General features: G+C 51.4%; 5 protein-coding genes across 5 annotated transcripts; 2 read left to right on the top strand and 3 right to left on the bottom strand.

Moving 5' to 3' along the window:
- Positions 1–4,657: 4,657 nt before the first annotated feature.
- Positions 4,658–5,149, top strand: FOXG_16657 (uncharacterized protein; the record flags this gene model as incomplete). Its single annotated transcript, XM_018396684.1, has 2 exons — positions 4,658–4,776; positions 4,843–5,149. The coding sequence occupies 2 exons, from the start codon at positions 4,658–4,660 to the stop codon at positions 5,147–5,149; spliced, it is 426 nt and encodes a 141-aa protein (XP_018257404.1).
- A 1,601-nt stretch (positions 5,150–6,750) lies between these two features.
- FOXG_22537 (uncharacterized protein) lies at positions 6,751–7,264 on the bottom strand. The gene has a single exon (XM_018402952.1). It carries the CDS (start codon positions 7,185–7,187, stop codon positions 6,888–6,890), a length of 300 nt encoding a protein of 99 aa, XP_018257403.1. The 5' UTR covers positions 7,188–7,264; the 3' UTR covers positions 6,751–6,887.
- Positions 7,265–7,391: 127 nt separating this feature from the next.
- FOXG_22536 (uncharacterized protein) lies at positions 7,392–7,712 on the top strand (the record flags this gene model as incomplete). The annotated part of the gene is made up of 2 exons (XM_018402951.1): positions 7,392–7,500; positions 7,597–7,712. 2 exons carry the CDS (start codon positions 7,392–7,394, stop codon positions 7,710–7,712), a joined length of 225 nt encoding a protein of 74 aa, XP_018257402.1.
- Positions 7,713–9,026: 1,314 nt separating this feature from the next.
- On the bottom strand, positions 9,027–10,386 carry FOXG_16655 (uncharacterized protein; the record flags this gene model as incomplete). Its single annotated transcript, XM_018396683.1, has 2 exons — positions 9,027–10,316; positions 10,378–10,386. 2 exons carry the CDS (start codon positions 10,384–10,386, stop codon positions 9,027–9,029), a joined length of 1,299 nt encoding a protein of 432 aa, XP_018257401.1.
- Positions 10,387–13,490: 3,104 nt separating this feature from the next.
- On the bottom strand, positions 13,491–14,470 carry FOXG_16654 (uncharacterized protein; the record flags this gene model as incomplete). The annotated part of the gene is made up of 2 exons (XM_018396682.1): positions 13,491–13,509; positions 13,563–14,470. 2 exons carry the CDS (start codon positions 14,468–14,470, stop codon positions 13,491–13,493), a joined length of 927 nt encoding a protein of 308 aa, XP_018257400.1.
- Between the last annotated feature and the right edge of the window lie 8,974 nt (positions 14,471–23,444).

Below are 23,444 nucleotides of genomic sequence, written 5' to 3'. Positions count from 1 at the left end.
ACCTACCTTTTGGGGCCTTGTCATCGACATCGACATCCAATTGTTCGCAGCTTTTGCACCACCGCGAGCTACCTTACATTTGGCAGTTCCTGCTAGCATGTGTGCCCGTTGCAAATGCGCGGACATGTGCTGGTACTTGAGCGGGTATCCTTGCTAGCTGTCTTAGGTGCGCGGCTACTTGACGTAGCTTTGATGGTTTGTATCTGCGGCTGATCCCACGTCTTGAATTATTTGTTACTAGAGCATCGATGAGTCTTCCTTTGATTCTTGTTTCTCCAAGCTTGGTTTTTCTTGAGCTTGAGCTTGTATCGCAGTTTCTTCCTTCCCCTAATTATCTGATTTGTCAGCCACAGAAATTGGATGATATTCACTTTATCTTTCTTGTGATGACCATCATCACCATCATGATTAAACTTATCTCGCTTTTTCCTGGTGGTCAATGGTGGGGTACTGTTGGACTGCCGTGACATCATCGCGGCTGGAGCAGAGTGGTCCAACTCAGCTGCACTCCCTGTCTTCCAAGGCTCATTCGTCGTTTCACTGCCTTGCTTGCTTACCAGAGCTCTCATTTGTAAGGTACGTGCTGATGCTCATGCTCATGCCCTCTGTTGATCTGGCATGTGAAAGTGGCTCCTCACCCCTCCCCACTCCCCCACTCCCCCACAATAACGTTTCCCTTTCTCCAACACCAAGACTCGTCCTATCAATCTGGACTCTCTACAGAAGTGAGAGTGATCTGCTGAGTCCCGGAGTGGTCCTCTTTGCTTGCAGCCATGACAGTTGCCAGCATCAACGTCACGTCACCCTTGGCGTTAAATTACAGATGAGCCTAGCCCTTGGCAGGGAGAAATGCGTTCGTTCCGGGTAATACATGCCAGGAGGATATTGAGGCAGCTGGAGATGAGGATTGTAGTCAGTTTTAACTGATCAGACAGTTTGTTGTGTTTTTTATTGCGATTTAGCTTAAGAAGGTTGAGATTTTTGATCGACATGCTGATCGTGCACGCTAAGCCATTCAGTCGCTACGCTAAACCGATATCAGCGACCAACTTGTCCAACATCAATCGATTGAATATTTCAGACCATGATAACTTATTTCACAGATAAGAGAAAACACGGGGACTATACTCATTGAGTTACGTTTCTCTTGCTCTACCAAATATCCCACTTTTGTTCTGCTTCGAAAACAACTTTTATTCTCTGAACTCACACGTGAACCCTAACCACCATACTCCCATATGACCCTAAGCCAAAACTTTGATAGGGGACATCTCTGGGTGCCTGGAACTCGCCGCTCGATTCAGAACAGCGCAGGGACGGGTCGTCCTTGTCAGATATCTAGCTACCAATGTGGTAGAATTAAGCTCAGTGACAATGCCCCACGTACCCATGGCTGACCGTCGAATATCTCAGCAACCCCCAATTTCTCAGTTTCCCACCTTAACGGTCCTTGATTTATGTTATGTTATGTTATGTTATGTATATTTTTCGTCCGGGGGGCCGTAGGCCCCGAAAGTCCCCTACTGGGGCACAGGACGTGCTGAGCTAGAGAAATTGGAACCTATCTACACGCTAATTACAGAATACTATCCAATTCTGCCGACGAGTCGATAGACCACACACTATCCAGCATATCAACGGCACAAATGGCGCATGTTATCGAGCCTGTTACCCGTCAGCGGGATGATCAGACGCGGCTGATGAACAACAGCCGCAAGGTAAGCCCGTTGTCAGGCGATCGTGAGCCTCTGGGCGCGGTAGCCTCAGGGCTGCCTTCAAGTCATCGCGGTCAGGCGGAGGGTGCTAGCGCCCTTTGTCTGGCCTAGAACAGGTAAGAGAGAAAAAGGTAACAAAAGAGATGTATAAGGGTAAAGGAGGGGAGGAGGGATGCGAGTGCGTCCCGGGTTGTTCTCGTCTAATAGCGAAGACAGATCTTTCCAAAGAATGCGCTCGCTTTAGACAGTTCGGTAAACTTAGTGAAGTCTTGTCCTATTGCTAGATTGACTGCTGCATTCGGTGAGGGTGCCAACCTCATCCGATGACGTGGCGGTACCTTTCTGCAGTAGAAGATGTGATCCGGTCCTTTGCGTCGGCCACATGAGCAGACCAGACGTGCACCGACGTGGTTAAATCTTTCGTGGTATGCGGCGAAGTCTCCGTGGAGAGACCTCGCTGCCAGCAGATGGTGCAAGGCTGCGCGCGGGAGCAACAGCTCCGGCGGATAGCCTGTAGTCGCCTTGAGATTGAGTCTCCTATACAGCTCAGGGGCGGAGGTGGACCACCACGCCTCGAATGCTTCTTTCGATTTCTGTCTTGCGATTCTTCGTAGATAAGCCAGCGTCGGCTGAGCGCCTTCGGGCTCGGGGAGCGATGATGCTGCTTTTGCCAGTTTGTCGGCCTGTTCGTTGCCAGGGATGTCGCAGTGTCCTGGTACCCAACGGACTTGGACGGCTCCATGCGATGTCGCCAGAGCCTGGAACTCGAGAAAGACGCCTTGAGAGGAGTCGGATGGTGTGCCTCGCAGGCACGTGGCAGCTGCGAGGTTATCTAGGCATATGTAAATGTTCTGTGATGCTGATCCTCGCAGGCTAAGGGCGGCTTTTAGGCCCTCTAATGCCCCGGCAGCTTCGGCGTCGAAGACCTCGGCAGGTCCAAGACGGCCTGATCCGTCAAAGGTTGGGGCATTGTTCTGATGAATGGTGAAGCCGTAGCTGGCCACCCCTTCTGAGGACAGAGAGCCATCTGAGTATACGATCAAGGTAAGCGGGTCCAGAGACTCGACCCAGCGGATAAAGGCGTCGGCCGATTTCTCCTTTGACGCCATCTGGAGTGGAGGCATCTGTTCTTGATGGGAGCATCGCTGGACGAGCTTGGGCCGCGTACAAGATGCCAAGAGTTCGTCTGTGCGTCGAAGACGTGTCCTGAAGACACTTTCTGTCTGTATTTGATATCTTCGTTTGATGAGGTCGTGGTAGGTAGGTTGGTCAGGCGGTCGACGCGGGCGCGTTCGGCCCACCAGAGGGTGAGCCTCGTCCAGCGATTTGAGTCGTGCGGAGAATCTTAGTCGCTTTGCTTCGAGCAATTGGTCAATTGGTGGTATACCGCTTTCCCTATGTAGGATGGCGGTGGGAGTCGTCTTCCAGACAGGTAGTATCGCTCTCATGGCCTGATTCACGGCTTTGTTCATTATTTGTATGAGATGCTGATTACTCGACGGCAGTTCCTTTGTGGGCTGATTCCATCGCGGCCTAGTGCTGCCTGGAAACCACGCCTCCGAGCCGTGAAGCAGCACTGGCTCGACACATGCTCTGACAGCACTTCGAACGGCGCTCGGTAGAGGGCCGTGTATCGTGTTAGTGAGACCCCGTAAATGATAGGCTACTGTCTTCGCTTTAGCCGCCCACTTCTCGACATGAAGTCGGAAAGATAGCCTGCTGTCCAGCCAGATGCCGAGCCAGCGCAGCGCTGATTCGGGGTGCTTCTCTGCGTCGCCATGACGTACTGCTGGGGCAGTCCTGAGTTTGCTACGGGAGAAGTGCATGACTTCGGTCTTCTTCGTGTCGAATGAAACGCCGTTCGCCGCGCCCCATCGCACCATCTCAGCGATGGAGCTAGATGCCATAGCAGTGGTCTCATCTACTGTGTCCCCTATGGACAGGATGGCCGTGTCATCTGCATAGCCGAAGCGCCCCTGGGGGTTACCTAGTCGATAGATTGGCTCAGTGTAGAGCAGAAAGAGTATCGGCGATACCGGCGACCCCTGAGGGAGGCCGCACTGCAGGGGAGAAGAGGGCGTGACGGTGTCTTGGTACCTGACACGCGCAGACCGGCCGCTCATGAAGGAGCCAGCCCAGCGAGCCAAATGGTTAGGCCAGCCCTGCTCGCGAAGACGCAGGACGAGCCTATTGCACATGACGGTATCGAAAGCACCCTGGATATCCATTGTGACTAGAGTCGCCACTTTCTTGCTCGCAAACGCTTCTTCGATGTCGTGTATCAGGGCTGTCACCAGGTCCGTTGCCGACCTCTTGGGCAGCGCCCCCGTCTGCTGTGGGTGAAGGACGCTGAAGTGCACCGTTGCCCAGGCCAGACGGCGTGCGATCAGCCGCTCGAGTCCCTTGCCGAGGCAAGAGAGCAGTGAGATTGGTCGCCATGCTCGTGGCTCTGTGAGGTCTCTGCGCCCCGGTTTTGCGATCATGACCACCTCCGCCTCCTTGAATGATTTCGGATGATGGCCCATGGAGAGACATCCTTCAAACAAGCGGCGGACGTGTGTCCCGATGATGTGCCATACTGCCTCGAGAAGTTTGACTGTGATGTTGTCCGATCCCGGGGACGTGTTGCCTGTGCTTAGGGTTGCGTACTGCGCCTCTTCCATGGAGATCTCTGAAGGGAACGGTATCGGTCTACGAGGAGTGACAGGCGTCCAAGGGTTTATAATGTCGTCCTCTGCAGTTCGCCGTTCTAACGTAGCTTGCCGGAGTGCGTTGGCCTTGTCTATCTGGGTTTCGTACACAACATCGTCGACCTGCAGGGGCGGAGGCTGAAAAGCGCCAGGGGATTTCAGCCACCGGACAGCTTTGAAAACAGCACTACTGCTGGAGAAGCTATCGATGAGGTTCCGCCAATACAGTCTTTTGGCCCGACGGACTATACGATGAAGGTCTCTCTTGGCGATCTGAACGTCCTGGTTGAAGCCGAGAGGGTAGCTTCTTCTGATGGCTCGGAAAGCAGCCGCAGCGCCGGCGCACTCCTCCGTCCACCAGGGGGCTGGACGTCCGCCTTTCCGCGCGGGCCGGCCAGCTGCCTTTGCTGCTGATGTTAGTAGGCTTACAAGTGAAGACGCAAGCTCGTCCAGCTCTTCGGAGGTCGAGTCTGTTGTGGGGATTTCCGTGGCTCCCAGCTCTACGATCTCGACGAATCGTTTAAGCTCGTCCTCCGTCGTCACTCGGATCTTTCCCGGCTGCGATGGAGCTGCCTTGATGTCAGGAAAGGTCAAGCTGAGCGTGAAATGGTCCGAGCTAGTGGCGAGATGGTCCTCCACAGTAGCTTCGGCCAATGGCATGTTGGTAAAGGCCAGATCAATCGTGTTTCCATGTGGGTTTGTCGGTATATCTGGAATGTTGAGAAGGTCGAGGTCATTCTCTGACGCCCAGCCTGCAATCTCTTGTCCGCGGTTCGTAGCTTGGCCTGTCTGCCAGCTACTATGTCTGGCATTGAAATCGCCAGCTACAAGGCAGCGTTCGGGGACAGCCCATCGAAGCAGCGTATTCAGGGCATCCCTCTCGTCGTTCTGACGGTAGAAGTTGACTATCGTCATGCTGTTGACCGTGAGCCAGAGAATGTCTCGGGTCTGAAAGGGCCGAATCTGGTCAGCAACAAGTCTTGAGTCTCGTCGGACGTATGTCATCACTCTAGGCCGACTGTCGTTGTTGTTCCACATGTCGACTGGCGTGAATGTGTCGTATGCCGGGTGAGTTTTGGTCAGAAGGCGGGACTCGGTATGAGACGTCCACGGCTCCTGCAGGAGTACAATGTCATATCGTTCCGAGTCGGCCAGCGCCAGGGCGCAGTCGTGGGCCGGGGCGATCTTGCCGACGTTGGCCTGAAAGATCCTGAGCGGCTTCTTATCGTTCCTTCGTGTCTGCGAGTGTCTATTCCTAGTCATGAGGACGAGTGATGAGAACTATTCGGCGCTTTCGCGGTGAGCCCGGCCTGGGATGCTCAGGCTCCTCCTCTGCTTCGTAACCGACCTGGGGCGTTGTGGCCACCATGATGCACGAAGGTGCTCCTGATACAGCTGGGCTCGGAGCACGAGCGTTCGGCTGTTCTTGTGATGTGTCATCCTCGCCTTGTCGTTCAGACGTGTCGTGTCGGGCTTCTTGGTGCGATTCCGGTTGCGATTCTCGCTCTCGCTGTCGTTGTCGGTATGCCTCCGCACCTATGGTCCGGACATGGCCTCGCTGCTCTTTAGTGAGCCGGCGGAGCACGCCTCGCACTTTCTTCGGCCGATTGCTCCGGTGCCGCGCAGTCGTCCGTAGAGTGGCCGGTCTTGCCGCAGCGTTGGCATACTGGCTGTCTATAACAATTGCGGGCAAAGTGATAGCCCCAGCACGTCTCACATTGTCTCAGTCGGTTGGTTTGTCGACGGGTCTGGCCGCGCTGCTGCCAAAACAGCGACCAGAATTTCTTTTTGGTGGGCTTCAGAAAGGACACAAGTAGGGCCTTGGTCCGGGGGTTGTCCGAGAATTGTCGCGCTGGGCGAATGTCGACAGGCGTGAGCCCTGTCTGGATTTCTATCTCGTCGCTGACGATGCTGTCGCTATCCACCTCATTGCCGTGGAAGTCGGTCAGTCTTTTGGGAAAGTCCGAGACCACATAGGTGAACCATTCTCTGTTCGTTTCTACGAGTCAGCAGCCAGAACGGCCCATCCAGACCGGACCAGGAACACCTGTCGGATCTTGTCCGAGACGGCGCCGAGTTTCTCCCGGATCAAGGTCCGGATTGCGTAGCCACTGTGGGCCCTGGCCGGAGCTCCGGCTTCTAGACGGATAAAGACACGGAGGTCCTGTCGGGGTGGGGCGATGCTTGTTTGTTGCCCTTGGCGATGAGGTGGGTCGGATTGCCGGTGCTGTTGTTGTTGATGATGGCGGGCTGGGCGGACCTGGGCAGCGGGAAGCGAGGTGGCGGCGACGCTGCTGTAGGTAGGCTTGGGGGTCGTAGGTCCAGAGCTGGAGAGCTCTTGTTTCCAAATGCCAAGAAAGCTGTCAGCAAATTGCCTAGCGAAACGTCGTTGCGGTCCGATAGCGAATTGCTGGGCCGTTTCTTCAAACTTGGCGCAGAAGGTCTGCAAGACCATCAGCTTGGCGTTGTATTCTTCCGCGTGTTATCGCGCGAGATTATTGGCTGACTCGATAATAGAGATTGGTTGCTGTTCAAAGATCGACGATGAGTTAGCGCGCGCAGCTCCTTCCGTGGCTGCAGACGCGGTGGCGGCGACAAGTGGTGAGGATGGTGTCTGGGCCATCCACCTGGGAACGGGCAAAACACCAATGGTGCCATTCACAGTCGCAGGGCTGTTCTGCAAGAGGGCTGCACGGGTTCCTCGGTTTAGATTAGCGGGAGTGTGGATCCCCATATCGAAGGGGTCTGGGGCGGCAGGCGGGCTCGCTGTAGACGAAGCCATCGCCGCGGCTTGCGACTGCGCAAAGCGCAGATTGAGACGTTTGTTGTGCAATTGTTAAGGATTTTGGTGTAGACAGAGCCACTTTCTTAACACTTGTATGCCAAGAAAGTGTGATGACAAAAGAAGGTGCGGAGCCGGAACAAATTGGTAATCCGGTAGTTCTAGGGTAGCCGCTCGCTGTGCAGGAAACATCAGATATATCAGATGTATAAACGCCTGTATCTGACGGCAGCCCTGAGTGGTGGTCAAGGAAGGTTGGCGCGACCGGGGGCTCGGCGCTGTGGTGTATGCGGCGATGCTGCTTTACTCTTATGTATGTTATGTTATGTATATTTTTCGTCCGGGGGGCCATCGGCCCCGAAAAGTCTCCTACTGGAGCACAAGACGTGTTGAGCTAAACTGTCTACAGTCGCTGCCGTACTGATCATCACTCAGGTCATCTGCAAGGCCTCTTGCGTCGGAGCCGTATACATGCTCGAGCTTTTCCTCTACGCATCCCCCCAAAAGGCGCATCTCTACCCGTAGCTGACCCTACAGTAGTTGTCGGTGAAGCACGTCCCACCGGACATCAATACAGCTAATCCTCGCAGAGCTTCCCTCCGGCAGCGTCTCCCATCTAGTTCATCCCAGCATATCATCGGCACAAAGGCGCATTACTCTCAAGAGGGCATCCCGTCAGCGGGAAGTCGAGGGGCACAGAGGCCGGAATGTCGCAGGCTCGCGAAGCCGAAATGTCGAGGTGAGAAGAAGTCGCAAATACCACGTATGAAATGGCGCCCGGGGGCGATGTCAAGAGCTTGCGAAGCTCAGTGTCGTTGAAGACACTCGTCACGAAGAAAGGTCAACTCTCTGAATCCCTTTCTTCTAGCAGCTGTTAAGGCCCCGTTGATCCCACAGTTGCTTTTGTTGCCATTTTGGCCTGTAAAAATTCTTTGCCCTAGCAGAGCGCTAACAGCGGGTGCCAAGGAAATTTTTTTTTTACAGGAGAGAGTTGATGCTGCTTTACTATGTATGTATGTATGTATGTGTATTTTTCGTCTGGGTGGCTGTAACGAAGCCAAATCTCCTACTGGAGCAAAAGACGTGCTGAGCTAGCTAGGTACAGGATACCCCGCTTCCTTCACCATCCAGCATACCAATGGCACAAAAGGTGCTGTATTTCTCAAGCCCGTCCCCCGTCAGCGGGTTCGAGGGCAATCTATTGTCGAACTTTTTCCACCGGCCAGAATTCTCTCGCGCATCACTACATCCGCTGACGCAGTCCACAATCTCCAGTAACCAAGTTGTAGCTCGTAGTCGACTGTCGCGGCGGCAGGGAAAAACCTCGGGAAGGGATCAGAGGCCGACGGTGCGGCTTGCCTTTAAAGGAGAAAAACCCATCGCAATCGGCGTCGTTGATCGGAAGGATGTCGCTACGAATGCCCGGGGCATCGCCCTCCGATATCTAAGGCGTTCTGGTTCTGAGGTGCCGCCATTAGATCCGACAAAGGTGTTGTCAGAGAAGGCGAACTCTCCAAAATTCCTTCTCTGAAAACTGCTGTTAGGGAGCCGATAGCGTCCCCGCAGTTTTTGTGTGGTCGCGTGGCCTGCAGAAAATCCCGCTCTTAGCACCGCACTAACAGTGCGTGCCAAGAAAGAATTTTTACAGGAGAGAGTTGGATGCTGCTTTACTCCTGTCAAGAATCCACAGATCCAGGGTAGCCTGGTCGCGAATGATGGGACAATAATACTGTTTCCTGCTTATGAGATGGTTACGTAGCAGATAACGTCAATTGAGATTATATAATATCGTTTCGTTAATCATAAAAGCTATAAAATATTTAGAGATGTCTATTGCGCTTACTCCTCAACAGGTAACTTAAGAACATCACTCCGAAAAGCAGGCCAGTATTGCTCGTTGATCCACGCCCTTAGACATTGCAACGAGATGAGTAATTTGTACGAGTCAAAAGCATTATATGTACTACCAAGGGGGAGCCGATGATACGTTGTCGACTTTCCTTCTTCGAGTGTAGATGCAACAAAGAACCAATCGTGGTCCTGGACAATAATACCAGCGAGAAACTCGATATCTTTGACGTGGTCTCGGAGTGCGCGCCACTGGGCAGAGTGCCAGGTGCAGATCTGAAGCAATGCCTTCTCCCAACTGACCTGACGCTTAGTCTCGATCGAGAGAGCGATGGGGTTCTTGCATAAATCTCCCCAATCGGTGTGGTTGATGGATAATCCCGGTCGCGTCCTGATCATCTCCTCTATCTTCTGCTGCTCAAGACTCGGTTTTGGGGGTTCGATACAGATGCAAAAATCGATGCATCTTGATGATGTGCCAAATGGCCTGTACTCCTGTATGATGTGCGCAGTAGTGCAGTATCTGTAATCGCTGACCGAAACATCATTGGCCTCTCGGAATGCAAAATCAAGAACACAACGATGTACTTCCATGTTCCAAGATGCTTCGCTGTGATGTCCAAACTGACACTTGGTCGCCCTCTTCAAGAGATTCCGGACAAATGCCGGCGAAGGAATCCGCCATTGACTCGTCTGCTTATCAGGATCATAAAACGCGAAATCTGGAAAGCCACGCAAGCTTTGTAACTCGGGCTTCAGCGTATCAGGTATAAGCGCAAATCCGTACCCGATGTTTACGAGCTGTTGGTGCAATGTCTGCAGCGAAGGTGGCAATTGATCGATGTAGTCGTCGAATTTGTACTCATCGAAGCCAGTCTCTTGTGTTGCGGCGAATCGAAGTTGTTTTGTGGGTGATGACGTGCCAGAGAGTGCGGAGGAAGACCCATATGATGTTGATGACTCGTGTGCTAAACTCGGGACTTTCTTCTTCAGCCCTCTTGACGAAGCCTTGGGTGTATCCTCGATAGCGTCAACTTCTCCGTCGGAGTGGACGGGTTCTTGGTCTTCGGTGGATGGTCTTCTGCGTTTCTTTGGCATTGAATGTCGGGTATTGCTGGGTTTTCGGGGTTTCGTGTCGCTTGCGAAGCGACCGGCGTGAGATGACTCAGATGGTGTTGGAATTCGATGATATTGACTGTCAAGGTCGGACTTGGTGTTGTTTATCTTGCGGCGCTTTCGCTGATGCGTTGAATCGGGAGCTGGATCGGGATGTAGTTTCAACTGTGCTTAGCCAGGAGTAAATAAAGTCGTACTCGTCGTCGCGACTGTCTTGTATGCTGACGCTGGTCATTTCTTAAGATTGCGGATGCATATTGACTTGATCGATGATACAATAATAACAATGGGGATGACGACGATAAATAAGGCGGGGCTGCTAGTTGGTGGGGTGACGACATGACGGCGCGAGCTGATTGGTCTGCCAGGGACACTCATTGAGTTGCCTGAATCAGCCTAGCCTGACTATCTCATCACTATCTAATATACTCTCTTTCCTACCCAAATTGTGTGGAAACTCAAGTACTGCTGATTCTTGTTGCAACCTCCACGACCATGCTAAACAATCCGTCATAATATATCCTGGGGCAACCCGCAGTACAGTCACTTCATCCGGGCTCGGATTAATCCACACCTGAAGCGCCCAATGAAAAGAGCATTTAAATGTAATTTATGCACTGGACCATTTCAGCTTTGCTAGATACCTTTCACAGCCCCGGCCCATAAGGAATGCCTGGCAGCAGAGATTGATAATATGGCCCAAGCAACGAAGCCGGCGATGGCGGCGTTGCTTGGGCGTCATCCATGGGCAGAGCTCCTTGAGTATGAACTCAACAGCGGTATCATTCGACGAGGCGTTATCCAGCATGAAGTATCCGACCTGATCTCTGCCAACATAATATTCCCTTAACAATTCAGGAACCGCTGACCCAATATTCTCGCCAGTGTGTTCGCCGTACACGTCGTATACCCAAAACGGTAGTTTGTCGCTTGCGGCTTGCCGGCAGTGTCGATGCACATGGCGGTAACCCCAAGAACAGCGTAAGGGTTTGGCGAAGTCCAGAGATCAAAGGAAATGGAGATTCTACTCCTCGCTTGCCGGAGGTCCTCCCTGAGCCGTTGCTTTTTCGACCTAAAGGCATCCATAACCCAACTTCGGATAGTTTTCGCTGCTTTTGGGAGATGACTGAGAAGCGCCGGGTTTAAAAGAATAATAGCTCTCGGAAATACTGGTTTTCAAATTGAAAGAAAGCGATGTGGCAATACACGATCCAACGAACCAGGAGCTCTTTGAACTTTTCAATTGAGTCTTTCTGGAATGCTTGTGTATAATGTTTATGAAGAACATCCATGGTAAAAAGTGAACGGTCTAGAGTGGCGTAACGACCCTCTGTAAGCTGAATGATCTTCCAGAACGGTTGAAGGAATGCGCGCGTTTCCCCTAGAGCACTCCACTCATCAGGCGTCAGGTAATCATCTCGCAAATCCTGGTAATGCTTCTTCTGGTACCACTGAACATAGCTCTGAAGATTGAGCGTGGTGTCCAGCAGGCAGTGTGGGAAATAGGCGGTCCATAATGGGCTCCTGGACTGGACCGCTCATTTAAGGCCCATATTGTTAGGTGAGTAAATAGTGCAAGCTGATTGGTTGAGCTTGGTGGAAAATATGATTGTTTGGCCAGCCTACATACCTTCGAAATCTATAAAGCAGACATTGCAGAGTAAAAATTTGGCCGTATGGTTGTGCAGGCAGATGCTGAAGCATAACTAAGCACTACAACACCGAAACTTCATCGCCATACCAAGTTTTGGTCCGACCTTGGTACCAGTCCAGTTAAGGCAGGCGGTCCAGCCAGGGTGTCTGGACTGGACCGAACCGCCTATTTCTCACACTGCCAGCAGGAGAAACCATGAGTTCCACCGTGTATCGTTGTCGAGCCCCAGCGATCTTCCTGCGCGCTTCTTGAATTCATTCCATCGATAGTCGTTTTCGCGCATGTGAATCGATATGTTGTGCACCTTTCCAAGAGGCCCAAGCCGCCGCCATCTTTGCGCCCTTTGTGGTTTGATCCTTTCAGAAAAATCAGTGCCAAAAGCCGATTCATCGGCGTCTTCGATATGCTCCAAAGCCGCTCGAGCAGCCTCTTTTGAGTCTATAAAAAGGAAAGCCTGAACTGCCAGGTTCACTATATGGCCGTGGCACCGGATTCTACGGGTCTTGGCTTCCCAGTCAACGCCCTTCTCCTGGAGATAATTGCCGAGTAAGCGGCATAATTTGTCGTTTGATCCGTGATTATCACCAGTGTGGAATCCCACTTTATTCCAGATATTATAATCCTCGAGCACGTGCTGAAGGAGCTTCCATTGTTCGGCACCACCGTGACTACCCGGCCCGTCAAGACCTGGCAACTCCGACAAAGCTAATAGTGCCTGCAGCGCTTTCCTTTGCATCCGGATCTACAAATTTGACGCATATCCCAAGGAAGGCTTTGTGATTTGGAGCAGACCACACGTCAGCAGAGATGAAGTTTCCATGGTGTAGATTGCAATTTTCTTCGCAACATGTCTTTGTGCACACAGAAGGAATTGGAGGACAAGCTTCTGTATGGAGCCGTGGAGAAAGGCTGATGAGGTCATCTGCCGCAGCATTGACTGCAGAAATGAGCGCAGGAGCTCTGCCCAAGAACTGCAGTTGTAAGAGAGATTACGGACAGTCACGAGCTGAATAAGTGTCTCCAACGCTGCTTTGTGATTGATGGCATGTCTCAGAGTTTCTTCTCGTTTTGCCAGTTGCTTTGCAGCATGCACCTCGCCGGCCTTGGCGAAAGCATCCTGAATAAGACGGTCACGCCGTTCTTTAATCGGATGTTCATGGGCTTCCAGCTCAATGCCGTGTATCTTGAGCAGATGATTTCGAAATGTCGTTGAAACGGTCGTGGAGTAAGTCAGACTTACACAATGCATACAGTAGTAAATCTTCTCATTTTTGCGACCGCAACGAGATGGCTCCGAATTGGGGGGTTCACGGGCGTGTGCCCAAGTATTTGCGGTCGTTTTGCGCTTTCGAGCCATGCGCTCTTGGACATCGCCGCTTGAGAATCGAGGGTTCGTGCTGAAGATTGAGGAAGAGCACAATTCGCTTGCGGACACTATAACCCCGCAGGGTTAGTGGAAGTGGACGTCATCAGCGAGGACATACGCAGCGTCCCTACACAGTGATGTTGGAATTAAAGAAAGAGTGGAGAGTTGGAAAATCGCCCCTGAACGGGATTACTACAAGGATCAAATTTTTTCCGCCGTATTGCCATACTTATGGAATACGACATCCCCGTATGGATAGAAAGCCTGACCGAGGGTCCGGATATCATCAAGCTCAGCCGGTGGTGTTTAGCGAGACGTGTTATGCCCCTCCTCGAGGTCTAGAGAAATGGTAAGCAAACAAAACTAATCAGCTAGTATAAGCAGCACTTACGCATTCTTGAATTTGCATATTCTGCCAAACTTCTCACACTGAACACAGCGGGGATATTCGGGGTCACATTTGATCTTCTTCTCGCGACATGTTACGCAAGCAATCGCAAGTCGTTTTCTGGGCTTGCCAGCCTTGGTGACACCCCAGTGAGCGTTCACTGCTTCCCCATCAATCACTGTCTTGCAGTGACTGCCATCGTCGTAGAAATAGCACATTCCCTCTCCAGGTACTTCCGCGGCCCTTACGAATTGGGGCAATAAGTGTGTTCCAGTCCAGATCTTGGGGCCTAGTCCGTCCTTTGAGGGAACGCCCTCAGTCGCCGTTGTGCTGGGTGTTGGTAGTGGAATCCGGGCGCTTTGGGGAGACCTTTGGTCGTTATAAGTGGGAACCACGCGTTCCTTGGGGCTGGGAAAGTGCAGTCGAAACTGATCCTGGGGTGGCCGTATGGAACTATCTCGAGATCCTAGAGAGTACTCAGGTCGTTTCTCCTGGTGTACTGACCATCTACCCGACTGTCCTTCAGCGACGGACTTTTGGCGGGCATGCTCGCCATCGTGGAACCTAGGCGACGCTGAGCCAGACCAAGACCGTGGGAGAGCATGAAATGGCTGTCGTTCAGCTTCGAACTTGTTGTCGTAGGTGCTTCGAGGTTGCGATATGGAAGGCGACAGGGTGGGCGGGAAGTAAGATGTTGAATGATGCCGATCGCCAGGTGGTGCACGAGTGCGACCCAGAGGAGATGTAGCAGAGTAAGAGTTGTTGTGTTCTGAAAGAGGCGAGTGTGTTGGTCGACCAGCCACCGGAGGTCCAAAGATACTACTTAATGAAGGAAGCTGTTGTCGAGTAGCAGCTTGGGTGGCCGACTCTGGCCTAGTCTGCTCGCCATTCATCTTCTGGTCAGCAGGCATGTCTGTTGTTAGAGACTTATCATAGTTGTTCATTGATGGTGAAGTAGGCGTAGGTGAGATCCAAGGTCGATCTGCAGATGATGAGTTAGTAGAGTAGGATGATGCGCCTGGGCTCACCAACTCTGGAGGGGTATTTGGGAAAACCAAACGAGGACGAGAATCTATGCTAGGTAAGACACCCATTGAGAGAAATGCTCGATGTGGCTCGAGAGGCAGCAAAAGAGCATAACTGAAGCTGAAGAATCACTGCCAAGGAAGAAAGCCCGAGGTCGACCAAACCAGCACGGAACGGTTTGTGGGGGGGGGGGGTTTCAGTAATTATCTATCCCCCTTGGATCGGACACAATTATTACGCCAGCAGCGCGACTCTTTTGGGGCCAGTGTTGTTAAGACAGGCCACCGTAAAAGACGCGGCGGTACCCTAATACGGATAGTTCAAGATCAGGAACAAGCTGGTCTAGGAAAGGAAAGGAAAGGAAAGGAAAGGAAAGGAAAGGAAAGGAAAGGAAAGGAGGGGATGTACCCATCCTAACACGGCTCAGACTGCAGGGAAGGTTGAGCGTGATGGTTCAAGGCTAAGAGAACAATGCCACGGTCGTCGGCCGATTCATAAAGCGAACCAGAATTCAAGACACAGCGCGAAGAAAGGGGGGAAATAGAAGAAGCCAATTCAAAGGATAGCAGGATGGCCAAGTGATATACGTAGAAGAGTTTTTGACGACAAGCACTGGCTTGACCTTGACTGGCGATGGTCGCTAACCGCGACGTTAATGACCGAAGCGCCTCCGCGTGGAGCGGCGTGAGCGTCGACAATTTCTGCCAGATATGGCCTTGGCTTCTTAGATTTGCGACAAGACGGATCAAAGAACGTCCAACGGAGGCGTGCAGCCCCCGGCGCCTTTTGGGAGTGGTGCCGTCACCCACGCCTGTGGTGCGGTGAATATCTGTGGCCTTATTTGCATGGGACATGATGGGCCTGGGCTGGATAACTTGCGGATACATGACGTGGGAGCCAACCCGACGGCTCTCTTACTCCATGTCCAGCACCGGTGCTTGACGATGATCCTACAGTACATGACTCTACCCCACAAGCAGATGTTTCATCAGGAATAGGCCCTTGAATCCGCCCGTAAGCGATTTTTCGCTCAACTACCTACAGTGGGGGCAAAAAGTATTTGCAGTTGTGCAGGTAGGTCTCATGCTCGGAAGCTAGTCTGGGGTATCTCATAAGGTTCTCTGTACCTAATTGCTAACGAAACTTATCCTGTCATTCTAGTAGTTAATACCTGAGGTTAGGTAAGCTACTAACTAGAGCAGCTGGAGGCTCTCAACGCGACTTACACACCTGCCAATACTTTTTGCCCCCCCCCCCCCCCCCCCCAAAAATGTAAAAGCCAGGGTGGGGGTCTGGGAAAGTGGAGCCCAACTCGACCGTGCGAGTGATCTGTGCCGCTACCTTCCTCAGTTCACCAGCCTCCACGCTTACTGTCGCTCGGTAATTTGCACAGTCTCCAATGAGGCAGGACTAAGACTACGTGGGGATACTCTCAATTTACAAGGTTTAGTAGAAGACGAAGATCCAAGTGCTCAATACTGTACAGTATCGTACAAGTTGAGTGGCATGTCTTTTCTATGTTCTGCCCCCACCCTCCACCCCAGTCGGGTGTTTTCGGGGAACTTCTTATTTCGAGAACAAAGGCTCACAGTCACTGAACCTGCAGGTTTACGTGCTTCCTATCCGGCCCTGCCTTGCCATGAGCTGCTTCGGGATCGATTATGTAACAAATACTAATATGGAACCCAGTTGGGGCAATTTACTCACATGTGCGATTGAGCTTTGGGTGATTGGGTTGTTTCACGAATGGGGGAGTAAAAGTTAATACGTACTAGTTTTACGCTAAATCTTTAACAGGTAAGGCTACGTGGAAATGGCGGCCACAATTAAGCAGGGATAGACATTGGGCCCAAACCTGTCGGAATGGAGCTCAATCCCTTCTTAATAGCAGCCTAAGTCAATCATCCCATCGCCTCCACTAGCAGTTTCTCAGTAGTTACATGGCTAGTCATGCCATCGATGATCTTGATGTTGATACTACAGCGCTGTACAGATGCAGCGGACCTTCTTCTCCGTCTGTGTTTTCCATGAAAGGCTATACCTGGGGAGCTGTCATTCTGAGACGAAAGGGCATGTCTGTTCAAAATTTCCACATCTTGGACACTTGCGATCACTAGGCATATAATGTTATGACAGAGCTCACAGAAACGGAAATCATTATGCGGCGTCACTAACTTCATGATTTGAAGGGGCGGGACACCAGTTGAGGAGGGTGGTTAGAGATCAAACTAAGCCACAGTGACCTAATTAGCCACCGTGATCCAGAGGTACCACCATCTGTTTCACAGACAGACTCAGCGTCAAGGTCAGCCTACTTGAAATCCCCTGGGCCTCTTTTCTGAGGGTACAGTGGGGTGCAAAAAGCATTCGCACCCCCTAGCTGTGGGGCCACCCAACCTAGCCCGATTTGGACTGCGTTTTTCTACGCTGCTTTTGCAGGTCACTCTCTTGCTTACAACAACACCATAACGATGCCTCGAGGCAAGGAATTATCGCCATCTTTACAGTCTCGCATTTGCGAATTACGGCGTGCCGGCTATAGCTGGAGAGAGCTTTATCACAGGTTTTCAGAAATCCCAAAAATAACGGTCCGGTCGACCGTTAAACACGAAGAAAAACGCGGCCCTGATAATTGCACTTTGCCCCGCCCCGGCGCGCCTCGAAAACTCACGGAAGAGCAACGCGATCAGATATACGATGCCGTTACAACCGATCCACATGTAACGATGAGGGATTTGCTTGACTCCGTTGATAATGCTGTTAAAGTGCGGTCTTTACGATACCTTCTATGCGAGATGAATAAGAGGAAATGGATACAGAGAAAACGCGTGGCCCTGACGTCGCTACAGGCTCGCAAAAGGCTCGATTGGGCCATACGATATCAGGGTATCGTCACAGATCCCGTACGCCATTAGTGCCTCTCGTCGGCGACGTCAACGCCGTAGGCATCTATTAGGTATACAGCTTTATCCTGCCGTGGTTCCTTCAGTCAGGCGATATCTTCATGCATGACAATGCCTCTGTGCATACGGCCCAATTCGTCAGGTCCCTGCTAGAAGTCCTAGGGGTCGATTTGATGGCTTGGCCGCCGTATTCGCCTGATTTGAACCCTATAGACAATCTGTGGGCATTGATGAAGGCCGAGATCTATCGGTTACACCCGGAACTGACGTACGCGAAGGATACAGTCACTACACAACATGCCTTAGTCTCAGCCGCGGTGGAAAGCTTGGGATAACCTCGAAGAAAGGATCTTACAATGCCGAACCGCGTTAACGCTCTAATTGCTGCAGAAGGCTGGTACACAAAGTACTAAAGCTGTTCTAGGTGATGTTATTACGTTGAAAATACAAGCTTAAAGCGGCACCTTTGACCATAGCTCGATCCGGCTAGACGAGATACCCCTGAGCAAAGGGGGATGCGAATACTTTTTGCACCACACTGTCTCAAAACAAGGCTCATTCACCGACAGGTGATGGAACTGGACGTTATCTTTGAATTGATATTAGTGGAAAGACATATTACCCGGCGAAACACGATCTTTTGAACTTTCGGGCTGAAGCCGACTGTAGCATGTGAACCATCTGCAATCTACCCCCGGGATCGGGAAGTGAATGTCAGGGTGAAGTAGTCGACGATCCGAGCACACACATCGGTGATGCCAACATGACGCAAACCCAAGAGAGGCTTGCAACGTCCTCCAATCAGGACCAGGTCGTCGCACTGCCCTGATTTGCCACATCTCACCAGCTAAACTACTAACAAGGTTACAGTCAACGCGATGTAGGTCATAGCGGAAGGCTTGGGAGAGACTTTTTTTTTGGGTCGTCTCCTGCTGCTTGCTATTTTGCTCCATGAGCGCTTCCTTCAGCCATTTCAGTGATCCACGTCTCCTCGTTCAGTTGTACGTAATCCTCCCTCATACGTCGACCCTACTGAGCCGGACCGAGTCAAAAGTGTTGGGACTTCTATCACCACCTAAAATAGGTGGAAGAGAAGGTACCTTGAATTTCCCGCATTTGGATTGGCTCTACCCCACTTGAGTGACCTATGCGAAGGGCTATGCCAGTCAAAGGGATAGTAGTTTTAGGCTATAAAGATACCTATCCCTTTGAGTGCCACAGCCCTTAGGAAGGTCACTCGCCCCACTCAACTTAGTCATAAGGTTAGTACGTGCAGGGTACCAGAAGTTCGTAAGAGATTTGCCAAGTCTGTAAGGTAGCCCTTTGTAACAATCAAAACTGCTGGGACTTTTACCATCATACAAATTAGTATGTGTGGAAAAGTACCGTTAGTTTCATTTATCTTCATTGGCTCTATACCCCTGTCGTGACCCCGCCTAAGGGCTGTGGCACTCAAAGGGATAAGGATACCTAAAGAAAGTCTCTCTTTTTATCTCTGTTTTTATCCTTATAAGTTATATATATGACTAGAAGAAAACACCCAGGCAAAGTAGCTTAGATAGTTGATACTACTCCAGTGAAAACCCTTACCACTGAGTCTTATGTTCCCTGTGTTGTTTAACCTTGCACTTAGCCAACTTCTCTTATCGCTTTAAAATATATGAAAGTCAATGTATGTCTGCGAACTACAGTAAGGTGCGGGTCCACCGTCAGTAATCCTTCATTGTATGTTTGTGGAAAATGCCCAAAAGTGGACTAACCGTGGCGCACGCACAGTCTACCGCTCTTGTTATTCACTAACAGTATCAAGATGGGTATTGATGATCAAAAGCGAACATGAATTATGGCCAAGGCCGGACATTCAAAAAATTGAAAATCAAGGCTAACCCCCCCAGGAGCGAAGCAGCCAGAAGAGAGTCGTAAGACGGGTCATCGATGCCTGGAGGCCGAGATTCCTAGATGCAATACAATACAAGTCTATTACGCCCGGTAGGACAACGCCCAAAGGGCTCTGAAGCTAAAGATACATACACTTCGCTAGTTATTGCCTTGCTCTCGCCAAGCCCATACAATTCTCACCTTGTTCCTTCCAGTCTAGTCATTGCTTTCCTTCTTAGTCCTCGTGAGTGTTAGTAGTAGCAGGTCAACTTGAAGCCCAATCCCTCCAAGTGTTCAGTTTCCTATCTTCGGCGGCTGAAGCGGTGCCTGCTGTTGACTATTTGAGGGCGTCGTGGGTTATCGGTTAGTGTTGATAAAATGTTGCTAGGTGAGTGGTGTTCCTGTCATCTCTGTTCTAGGCGACCTGTAGCGATCGCGAATCTGATTGTGGCTCGTACTGCGTCCATGTTTGGCGTCCATTCCTGACCGTCTAATGCTGCCTTACCTCCTAGATGAAAAGGGAGGTTGCCGCGTTTCTCATTCGTACACTGAAACATCTCTTTGCGTTGTGTCGTCCATTTCACGCATCGAAAGAGGAAATGCTCTACCGTTTCCTTTGCCCGCCTACATGGGCACTCATCCGTCGGTGCTGCCCTGATCTGATATAAATAGCCGTTCAGTCGCGCCATTCCGGTTCTAAGCTGCACCAGCACGCTGGCTTCTTTCTATGATAACTGGTTGTATAGTAGGCGGGTATGTTTACCAGGCAGAGCTGAGTTGACCTTCCTCGAATGCCTGCCAACTCCTTCTGGCAACTTCCTCTCGCTTTGCAAATCTGCTCTTGTTCGACTGAGAATTGTAGTCTTTGCTTTGGTAACTCCTTTTTGCGGCGTGATGTATGGCTCTGTTGTATGACGGGCCGACATCTTGGCTGTCTTTTGAATGTTGAGCTTACTATTAGAGGATAGCCAGATGATATTGACTTTGTTGCTGTTTCCTCGGAGCTTCTCTATAGTAATATATATCTCTCGGATGTGCCCTTGGCCTGACTGCTGGCGTGGGTTACCTATAGCCTGGGCTGCAGATCTGTTACTCGTTAAAATAATAATAACTTGATACCTTATCTCTGGCAGATAGCCGAGGCCATGAGTAATCGCTGCTAGTTCGGCTGTGTAGGGGTTGTGTTCTTCCCTCGTACCTAGGGTGACTGAAAAGGTTTCGCTGATCTTGCCGGCTCTTGCCACGGATATGGGGATTCTGATAGTTCCTCTTATGCCGACCAGATTATTTCTTGCGGAGCTGCTTGTCGCTATCCTGACCGCCCATCCTGCTTTGGCTAGCTCTTTGATCTTGTTTTCTTCTTCTTCTCCTTGACTATTCAGTATGACTTGTAGGCGTGCCTCCCGCGGAGCGAGGGTGAATGGCTGAATGACTTCCATGGTATCCTTCGGTAACTCTCTGCATATATCCGCGATGCGCCTGAGAGGAGATATGAAGCGCCTGAAGGCTTTGGTTCCTCGTAGGAGATTCCGGACCGGGTTGGTCCGCGGCAGCGTGTGTATGTCTACCCAAAGCTTGCTTCCTCGTCTCCAGAACCTTTCTTGGATGGTCGCTATGTGGGCTTCAGCTTCGGCCACTCCTGTCGCCACGCTTGTAAAGGATCCTATGATTGCTTGTGCTCCTATCCTTTGTACTCGATGGATCGCATACGCCGATACTGTTTTGCACGCATGCATCCAGACGTTGGAAGCATAGTCCACCACAGGGGCTACCATGGCTGTAAAAAGCTGCCTCGTTGTCGAGGGAGCCATTCCTTTCAGTCGTTTCAGTTCCATCGCAGCTCCTAAACCCTTCGTTGCTGCCCTTGCGATGTGTTGCTTGTAGTGAAGCCGTGAGTCCATGATGACACCCAGGATCTTGACCTGATCCTTCGGAAAGACTCTCTCACCCTTAATAGTGAATGGTTCTGAGTCTACTCTGCCTGTGTACCTGGTGAAATGTATGATCGCCGTTTTTTCCGCCTCAAACGTCGCACCGCTGCGTCTCTCCCAGTCAAGAGCTTTGTCAATTATTGCTTGTATCCCTCTCCGGTTGCTTTGGGCTGTCGGTCCCGATACCCACGCCGTGTAGTCGTCGACGAAGGCGATGGCACCACCATTCCTATCGATCTGAGTCTGCACTAGATCTGCGTTGAAAAATAGAAACAGTATCGGCGGCAAGGGCGACCCCTGCGGAAGTCCTGCTTGTGGTAGGGGTCGGCTTTCGGAACTTTGGACATTAATTACAATGGTTGCAGTTCGCTCTGAACAAAAGGCATCGATCCAGCGCAAGAGACCCTCGGGGATCCCTCTCGCCTTCATCCACTGCAGCAACCTCTCTTTGCACACACCATTGTATGCGCCTTTCACGTCAAAACTGACGAGGCTCACGACATGGCGTGAACGCCAAGCCGAGAAGATGTGCTCTTGTAGAAGTACGAGGGCTTGCTCCGCTGACCGCTGCTTGCGCGCACCGATGTGGTTGGTCGGAAGAAGTCCACGAGTCTCCACCGCGTGGGAGATTCTCTCGGCGACGACCGATTCCAGCACCTTACCCAACGTGGCGAGAAGCGAGATCGGCCTCCACGCTTTCGCGATCGTATAATCATCCTTACCTGGCTTCTTGAGTGGGATGATTCGAGCATGTCTCCACTGGTCTGGTATCACGCCTTCCTTCAGTGATGCCTGAAAGATGGCGAGGACGTCGTGTTTCACCGAGGGCCAGACTTGCTTCCAGACGATCGCTGGTAGCCCATCTTCTCCTGGTGCCTTCCATGATTTTGTCGCCCACAGTTGACGTTCCACTTCTTCCAAAGTCAGGTCGGGCATCGTTACTGGGGCTCTCTGTTGTCGCGGTCCTTCGTCTTCGATAGTGTTTGGCAATGGCGGGAAGAACTTGGCTAGCAGTTCTTCGGCTTGCTCTTTATGGCTCGTTGTTGCTGTTCCGTCTGCCCGAACAAATTGGGGCACTTTTCCAAAAGCTGCCTTATCCCCAGACTTCATGTATTTGGCTGCTTTCCAGATGCTGTTGTTATCCGCCAGAAACTCCTTCCAGTGATTGTTCTTCCGCTGCCGTATGGCATCATGGTATTGCTTCGCCGCAGCCTTTGCCGTAATTTCCAGACCTTTAACATTCTGCCCCGCACGCCTTACGGCTCGGGCTCGATTTCTCCAGTATGTGTATACATGCCGCAGCTGTGTGAGGTCATGGGTCCACCACCGCTTTGCGTATGGTGACGGCTTGGCTCTGGGTGTCAGTGCCTGGACCGCATCCAAGACCGCCGACATCAATCTATCCTTTTTCTGCTGCTCCGTATTCCCCAGTGGCCTGCTCCTCAGCGTGCCTGTGATCCTGCTATTAATCTCTTTCCAGGGTGCATTCTTAAAGAGCAGTCTTTCTTCCTGTTTCAGCACTGGGACCGAAATGTCGAACACCGTCTCTATCGTGCGATGGTCCGATCCGTGCTCCGTACCATGTATCGCGCATTTGATGTCTGCGTCCGCAAGCTCTTCGGAAGCCAGAGCCAAGTCAATGGTTGTTTCGTAGTCTCCGCTTTGCCACGTCTTTGTGCCCCGGCGAAGGAGGCTCCTAAGCATGAAATCGTTCATCAAGTCAATGATCGGATCCGCCTCGCCCTGTTTCTCCACTGATATATCGTCTCCGCTCCACATCTGGTCGTACATTCCATGTACTGGCTCACAGAACATGCCATCACTTCACTTTCCAAATATTGTTGTAAAGCATTGTTAGTGATGACACCGTGGCAATGCCTCGAAAGTCTAAGCCGACGAAGTGAAACACAACTGCGAGACGTTGTTCTCAAGCGCCCTTGTTACAGCAAATAACTTTCCTTTACGTATTGCATGCAGTCAAGATGGTAAGATACAATGACCGCGTAAGCCGGGACGCCGGCTTTAGGGTTCACTGTTGATCCAGGAAGACCATGGCATCCCGATGGTTGACGCGTTTCCCTAGATGCAGATCACCTGCAAGGAAGGGATAAGCCAGAGTAGAACGATCATTAAAGCAGTTTAGTTAA

Source organism: Fusarium oxysporum, chromosome 15 (genome assembly GCF_000149955.1).
Source record: "Fusarium oxysporum f. sp. lycopersici 4287 chromosome 15, whole genome shotgun sequence".
Taxonomy (NCBI): domain Eukaryota; kingdom Fungi; phylum Ascomycota; class Sordariomycetes; order Hypocreales; family Nectriaceae; genus Fusarium; species Fusarium oxysporum.
This window is presented reverse-complemented; position numbering and strand designations above follow the sequence as displayed.